This window comes from Agelaius phoeniceus, chromosome 2, assembly GCF_051311805.1.
Source record: "Agelaius phoeniceus isolate bAgePho1 chromosome 2, bAgePho1.hap1, whole genome shotgun sequence".
NCBI classification, from domain to species: domain Eukaryota; kingdom Metazoa; phylum Chordata; class Aves; order Passeriformes; family Icteridae; genus Agelaius; species Agelaius phoeniceus.
Genome location: NC_135266.1, coordinates 70,807,190 through 70,815,176, shown reverse-complemented (window position 1 = coordinate 70,815,176; position 7,987 = coordinate 70,807,190). Strand labels below are relative to the sequence as shown.

Here is a 7,987-nt window from a genome sequence, read left to right as displayed (position 1 = left end):
ATTAAATGTAGGACGCTTTGCACAGAGATATTGGTCCAGAGAGACATTGATGTGGGAAAACATCCCAGCAGGAATTCTAACATACTTAAATCCAGCACAGAAACACAGCAGCTAACAAAACAGAGCAGGAAAATTCTGTGCAGGGTTGCTGTCTTCAAATGTCAACTGTTCCTGTCCTCTACTCATTTGGGATCATCCATACATTGCCACTTTTTCTTTCAGAGCCTTGCAAAGGAGGCAGTGACTCCACACCCTTCCTAGTAGGCATGGGTAGCTGCTGTGTCAAAATTTTCCAGCTTCACTTTATACCAGTCCAAACAATTATAAGGAAAGTTTCCCTGCATATTTAGTGAGAGGCAGAGATACAGAATGGAAAATTTCAGCTCAAATGGTTGAAGTCCAGCAAAATTCCAATGGACAAACAAGAGGGGAGGACTGTGATTAGAACTGCCAGGTGCCGCTTGCCTGGCCAAGTTCTGTCTGAGCCCCAAACCTCATGTGCCCCAAAGAGCCTGGGGTCTAGGGGAAAAATCAAGCAGTCAGGGGATGTGAGGAGGAGTTCTTTCAGGCTAATGATTCTACCCTGGATTCCTCCAGCTGTAACTTTCTGGATAAATAAATAAATAAATAAATATACATATTGATTTTTTTTCTACTCCAATCTGGTATAATAAACATTTAGTAGAAAACAGAAAACTGTGTGGGCAAACACAGCAACAGCTGTGTTTTCAGAAGGAGGGTTCACAGTATTCAAAGTAAATCCTCAGCTCTTCTTACAAGACAGTGAAAGTGTGCTTCCCCGGTGACAATGAAACAGTTAATTTTGGGAAAGATGGAAAAAATTCAAAGGTGTATATTAGAAAGTGTAAAAAGAGGCTACGTATGTAAAAGACTTTACTATTCTCAGCTTTCCCAAGGCAAGTTCCCTGTATATTTCCTGGACAAGGTCTTGTTTAAAATGGTTGCGTAAACATGTCTTCCTGCAGTTCAAGCTCTCTTCTCTCACACCTGCAGTGTGAAGAAGCTGATGTGTGGTGGGAAGAGCAAACTGAACCTGCTGTGTGCCAATGCTGAATCACTTAGAGGCCTAAAAAAGCTTCTTGCCAAAAAAAAAGCTGATGAACCAGTCTTACTTTAGGGCAGCTGGAATAGTTCATGCTCTCATTTTTATCGTTAGCTCTAAGAGGGAAAGACAGATTTGTTTTCACATGGTTATTGATTATTAACCAGCTTTGTGAAAGGTTACCTTTCTGCTAGATACAGCCATGGTGGGGGGTTAAAAATCAATCCCTGGGAAAGCTCTGTTTCCCAGTCACCTTCTCCCACTGAGGTCCCTTGCCATGGATAGAGCTTACACATGTTGGTTTGAGCACAGATGAGAGAGAAAAAGAGATTATTGTGAATAAGCTCCACTCACCTTCAATACTTCTTTTCTGTCTAAGTGTGGATTCCAGAAAAGGGTTTGTGCACTGAGAAGTCACTAACTATCATACAGATAGAGAAAATCTAACCAGATTACTTTAGGAAGTGGCACTGAACTAAACTCCTTACTGTTGTATGCACACCCTTCTGCAGCTCTCTCAGGGATACATACTGACCACTTTCAGGGACGAATTTGTGTCTGCAGAGCCCAGTTCTGGGGCAAGTGGGGCCATTGGCCATTCCCATCATTTCCGTCGGCCTCCTCCATCACCCATTTTCCACATCAAGTGGATAATTTCCCTCTCCGGTGGGACACATTCGCTGCTCAGAGACTTCTCCTGCGAACCCTTAGCTGATGGGTGGTGGAAGGATTCCAGCCAAGTGTCAGTGATTGCATCCTAGGTCGAGGAGGCAGGCAGAGGTGATCCCTGGGATCTGGCTCCAGCCAGGCTCGCCTCCCCCAGGAACCCCGGGCTGCCGGACATCACCACCCCCAGGACGTGGCCGAGGTCTCCAGTGCCGGGATACCCAGCGGGGCCCTTTTCCTGCTCTGCTGCTCGCCACCTTGTTGTCAGAACGGCAAAGCGTGCCCTTATCGCCTGCTCACGCAGGCAGAATGAAAGAGAATTAGCTCTAAATTATACGAAATTCATTTGCTTTGGAGGGTGAAGTGTTTGCTCTGTTTAGAAACGTTCGTTATAGAGAGAGGACCGCATTAAGACGCCGGGTAATGGTCCTCCCAGGAGATGAATCAATTTGCTCCGGGTTTTATGGCTTCGGGTTTGTTTGTCCGCGCCGGTTCCCCGCGAAAACCCGGAGCAGTAAATGCTCCAGGTAACAGATATCTGGGGAAGGGGCTGTCGGTGCTGCTCTGGGGTCGGGGCACAAGACTTCTCCGGATCAAAGGACACCCGTGCCTGCAAGCGACCTGAGTGGAGGCATCGTGGGCGCGGATGGGGGAACCACCACGAAGGGAGCTGCGCATCCCCGCGGGCCGCACACTGCGAGCCCCGCCGGGCCGCGTATCCTGCCCGGAATGCCAGGGGATGGAGGGGGCAGGTGCCGGGCGCAGGGAGCCTGAGCAGCAGCCATGGCTATCTGTAATTCCCGCTAATAAAATACTTTTTCACTATCCGCACTATAATTGGTTTACAGCCTTTTTTGTTTATTTATCCATAAGAGCTGCTGTTAAATGGCTTGGGAAAGCAATCGCTTAATGGCTCAATATTGAATCAAAGGCTCAGTGTGCTTTCTAAGAGATGGGGGACCCGCGTGAGTCCAGAGCGGAAACTCAAAGCGTAATGGACTGGGCGGGTTTATGATCCCACGGAACAGGGCGCAGGAGCGAGGGACCGGGACCCTCCTGCCTCGCCGCTCAGGGCGTGCATCACCACTGCCCAAGCCGAGCCGGGCCGAGCCGGGCTGGGCCGGGCCTCCCGCACCCGCCCTACACAGGGCCGAGGGAGGGCACCCCGACGAAGGCGGCCGGAGTGTCGGGGAAGCGGCGGCGAGAGGAGGCGGGCCGGGCCGATAGGAAGCGTGCCTGCACCCGAGCAGGAGAGAGCGGCGGCCGGGCCGAGCGCAGGGAGGCAGGGAAATGATCTTTGTCCCTTTCGGTAGCTCTCCGCCTCCTCATAGCCTCGTCACCAAGTCAACCGGCACCAGCTCGGAGCGCATTATCTCCGAGGGTCAACACATTGCAGCCCAAGCCGCGGGGAAGGCTCCCAAATTTACCTCTTGGACAAACAATCCGCTGCCTATCGCTCGTTCTGGTGATAGCATTGTGGTCCCCCACCGGCCGGTGCTGGCCTTCGCCCAGGGCTCCGGAACACGGGTACCCCCGAGGGAGCGCCCGGCCCGTCCCTGGACACCCACATCCCTAGGGGAGATGCCCTCACAGCCAAAAGTGCCCTGTCGCTAAACCCCTCCAGGAGCCGAGTCTACACAGGCCCTCCGAGGGTTTTCCTCCCCGGGGCTCACTGAGGGAGCAGCAGCTTCTGGGCAAGCGAGGGGAGAGGGAAAAGATGAGTTTAAGCGCCATCCGTCCCGGAGCGCCCCGCGCATCGGCGCAATGCCCTGAGCCCCAGTCGGGCCCCGCAAGCCCAGCGCCGCGGGATCCTCACCCACAGCAGGGAGCGGCACCCACCCAGCACAAGGCCGGGGGTCTGGGGTCGGCCCGGCGGAGGGGAAGGAAGGGAGCTGCGGGACCAGGGCCGCTCCGGGTGGCCTCCTGCGGCCCGCGCCCCGCCCCGGAGGGTTGCGGGAGGGCTCACGTGGGGGAGAGGCGCCTATGGGGAGGCGGCGGGAGCCGGGCAGGGCGGTGGGGCCCGGCGGGGCCGCCAGCTGTCAAAGAGGCATCCCGGGCTCCGCCAGCGGGAGCAGCCTTATGTGTCCCTAAGCTGGGAAGCCCCCTTGGCCCCGCTCGCCATGAACACCGAGGAGCAGTATTACGCCTCGGCGCAGCTCTACAAGGAGTCGTGTGCGTTTCAGAGAGCCCAAGCGCAGGACTACAACCCCAGCCCCCCCGCCTGCCTGTACATGGGCAGGCAGCAACAGACTCCTTATTCCAGCGCCTTAGGGGCTCTCGAGCAAGGCAGCCCTCCAGACATTTCACCTTACGAGGTGCCCCCCATCACTGAGGATGCCGGGGTCTCCCACCTTCATCACCATCACCACCACCACCACCCTCATCTTCCTCCTCCCCACCAGGACGCGCTGCCTTTCGCAGACGGGGCGGACACGGGGGCTGTAGAGGAGCCCCGAGTGCAGGTGCCTTTCGCCTGGATGAAGTCCACCAAATCGCACGCCTGGAAGGGACAGTGGACCGGTAAGCCCCGTCGCATCCCTCTGCCCGCCCGCTTCTGTCCCACTCGGCGTTCAATAGCTCTCCCTTGCACCGGTCCTGCTCCCACCGCTCGGAAGTCGTGTGGAGCGTCCCTGGAGGGTCGTTTTCCCCCTGCCAGCTTCTGCAGACCCACTGCTCTAGGGCTGCTAGTGTTGGGTTGAACGCCGGGGAGAGAGCCGGCGCTCCAGCCCCCGCCGGCGGGCTCACTGCTCCCTGCGCCTCAGCAATTATTAACGAATTATTTTTCACCAATTAACTAATTGTGGCCAAGCCGGGACGTCGTGACGCCTCCCGGGAGCTGCTTCCTTGGGCAGCAGAGCAGAGCGTCCCCCGGGCGCGGTGAGCTCCGAGCGGGGCCGGGTCGCGGCGGCACCTGCGAGGTGGAGCGGGCGGGGAAGCGTCGGGCAGGGCAGGCGGGAGGGGACAGCCCCCGCGTCCCTGCGCCCACCGTGCGGCCGCGGAGCAGCCCCCGAGCCCTCAGGACAGCCACCGAGACCCTCTGAGCTGCCTCTGGGCTCTGCCCCGGCGCAGAGCCCATCTCCCCTCCTGGCCTCTCTATCCCGCTCCTCCCGCTCCCCGGCGGGTTTTAGGCACAAATGCACCTCTCCGAGGGAAAAAACCAGGGCACGGAAAACAATGCACAAACGAAACAGAGTTGCCAGTGAGGGGAAGAAACTCTATCTAGGCAGAAAGTTCCGCTGCCCAACAATATTTCTGTCTCTGCCGGCACAATGTTATCGTGTCCTGCGCCTCCGTCACGCCTATACGGCAAATATTATATTAATGGCTTTGTTCAAATAGACAGTTGGAAAAAGGACCGGAGCATTAAAATCCCCACGAAATAGTTTGGGAATTGCATGGGGCAGGCCGAGGGGGAGGGAAGGACAGGTGGCGGTCCCCAGTCTCCCTGAGGCACATCCGCCCACAAAGGTAGAAGAGAGTGCTGTCCCAGCCCGCGGATGGTGCCAGAGCGGAGGTGGGGAGAGGGAGAGAGAAAATCAGGTTGTTTTTCGTGAGTTGAGTGAATTTCGGGAATTAATAATAATAATAATAATAATAATAATAATAATAAGCCAAACTTTTGAACTACACCTCTTTTTTTTCTCTTTCTCCTGTACCCGAAGAATGACAAAACCAGCAGGAAAGCGAAACTTTCCCGGTGGAAGCCTAAAATTCTTGCCTGCTGTCCCTAGCCCTCCCGGGAGGAGCAGGCAGGGGCCGTGCATGGCCCGGTCGGTGCGATGTGAGCGCAGGGTTCCTGTCGGAGCACGCCGCAGAGGCAGAAAGGGGCTGTGAGCGCTGTGCCGAGTGCGACAGGGCGCTCACAGCCAAATCCCGGCATTTTTTTGTACCGTGTATGTGGCAAACTATATGGCCCGGCGGTTTATTTTTCATGCAAACCCTTGGGATTTAGGTGTCCATGGAGGCTGCGGGCCTTTCCCCATGGAGGCCGCGGCGAGCCCGGCCCGGTGCCACACGCCGTGCCCGGCCCCGGGCTCCGCCGCTCACCCCGGGCTTATCGGCCTTGTCCCGGGGCCCGGCCGACCGCGGCCCTCCGACAGACCTGGGCGTTCCGCCTTCCCGGCAGCTCCAGTAAAGTTTAAAGCAACAGAATAAGGGTTTTTTTTCAGATACAAACTCATGCGTGCATAGGTTTAGATTTACCAACATTTTTATACATATATACAATGATTTTAATATTTATTTATACACGCACATAGGTATATACACATCACTATGCAAACGTTATATGTGTATTTAAATATATATTTTAAATACATATATAAGTTTTATACATAGGTTTACATTTACAAACAGTGTATATATAAATACAGAATCATGGGAATAGGAAGATGAGCTGTGGGAGAGTCCACGTATCTCTCTTGAAATTATTATTTCATTCTGGCTGTTTAAAGCACCATTCCCCGCAGATGATATCAACCCAAAAATCGTTCCCAGAGGGGCGCTGGCACTGGCAAAATCGGCCCTGAGTTTCCGTGCCCACCTCCTGCGCCTCTCGATGTGCCCGCCTGTACTGCCCGTGCCCCGGTGCCCACGCGGGACTGCGGCGGCCGCGCTGGGAACGGCGATCCCGCTGCCGCCGCTTTTTACGGGAACAAGAAACCCAAGGTTTCATCAGCCTTGGTGGTTGATGAAATGGAGCGGCAGCGGTCCAACTCCCGGCCCGACCCAGCAGTCCCACTAATTATAATGGTTATTTTTGCTTTGTTTTAGAGGGGTTTCTGTAGTGCGTTGGTTTTTTTTTAGGGTTTTTTGAGGGGTTAATTTCTTCCGTTTTGCTTTGGTTTGTGTGCTGGAGTTTTTTTGGTTTTTTTTTTTCTTTTTATTTTCTTACCTTTTTTTAAAATTATTTTTAAAATTAATTTTAACGAGAACCTGAACAATTGCGGCCCTGGATCCGGGAGCCTTTCTGAGCTTTCAGTGTCACGCAAACGGTGGCACGTGAGTTTCTCCCTCGGCTCCAGAGACGGCGCTTCCCTGAAAACCTCATCCAAATCATTGCTAAAAAATATTAAATTATTGTCAAATAAAATAACAGCAGCGGTGACTGCCGCCAGCAGCACCACCTCGCTCTGCCCAGCAGGACAGCTCCCCGAGGCCTCCCCATCACCCCGCTTGCTTCCCCCCGCGAATCCTCCGCGCCGCGCAGGGGTCGTGGGACGTGGTGCCCGCAGCCCGAGGGGGCGGGCGGGCGGGCCCAGGCTGACTCTCGCTTCTCTCCAGGTGGATCCTACATGGTGGAACCAGAGGAGAACAAGCGGACGAGGACGGCGTACACGCGGGCGCAGCTGCTGGAACTGGAGAAGGAGTTTCTCTTCAACAAGTACATCTCCAGGCCGCGGCGGGTGGAGCTGGCTGTCATGTTGAACTTGACCGAGAGGCACATCAAGATCTGGTTCCAGAACCGACGCATGAAGTGGAAGAAAGAAGAAGACAAAAAGCGAGGGGCGGGCAACAGCAATGACCCCGAGCAAGACTGCGTTGTGTCCTCCGGGGAGCTGCAGACCAAGGAGGATCTCCAGCCGTGCCCCGCCGGGAACATTCCCTCGGGAGCCTCCAGGGACCTTCTCGCCCCCAGCCTAGTCCCCAGAAGGCAGCAGGACTCCCGGTGAGCCGCGGGGAGCTCCACGGCCCGGGACGAGGAAAAGGATGGGACATGGAAAAGAGCCGAGAGGTTGGGGCCAGCTTCCCTCCGCCGTGCACTGCCGTGCCGTGCCGTGCCGTGCCAACCCACTCGCGCCTTCCCCCGGGGAAAAGCGGTGCCTCCACTCCGAAACTCGCGTTCTCCGGAGGGTAAATGTAAGATGCCCAGCTGTGAGAAGGAGAGGCTTGCTGCGGGCGCTAGCGCCGGAGGAGGCCGCAGGGAGCCGCCGGGATGGCGGGGAGCTGGGCCCCGCTGCCCCGGGCCGCCCGCGCCTCAGCGAGCCCTACGGGACAGCTTCCCCCGGGGAAGGTGGGTGTCAGGTGGCCACCAATGGTGTGTGCCACCCCGGGTGCACGAAGAGCTCTGGACACCGGAGGAGAAGCGAGCGCACGCTGCCTTCCTTGCCGCCCACAGCCGCTCGGTCGGAGCGCGCGTCCCGCCGCGTCCGTCGGTCCACAGGCCCGGACACGGGCCCGAGTATCCCGCACCATCCACGGGCTGGCACGCCGCCGTCCCCGTCCCTTCCAGTCCCCCAGGGCATCGGCTCTACCGAG

General features: G+C 56.3%; 1 protein-coding gene across 1 annotated transcript; it reads left to right on the top strand.

The window, feature by feature from the left end:
* Nucleotides 1-3,849: 3,849 nt before the first annotated feature.
* On the top strand, nucleotides 3,850-7,401 carry PDX1 (pancreatic and duodenal homeobox 1). Its single transcript, XM_054628176.1, has 2 exons — nucleotides 3,850-4,249; nucleotides 7,013-7,401. The coding sequence occupies exons 1-2, from the start codon at nucleotides 3,850-3,852 to the stop codon at nucleotides 7,399-7,401; spliced, it is 789 nt and encodes a 262-aa protein (XP_054484151.1).
* Nucleotides 7,402-7,987: the final 586 nt, after the last annotated feature.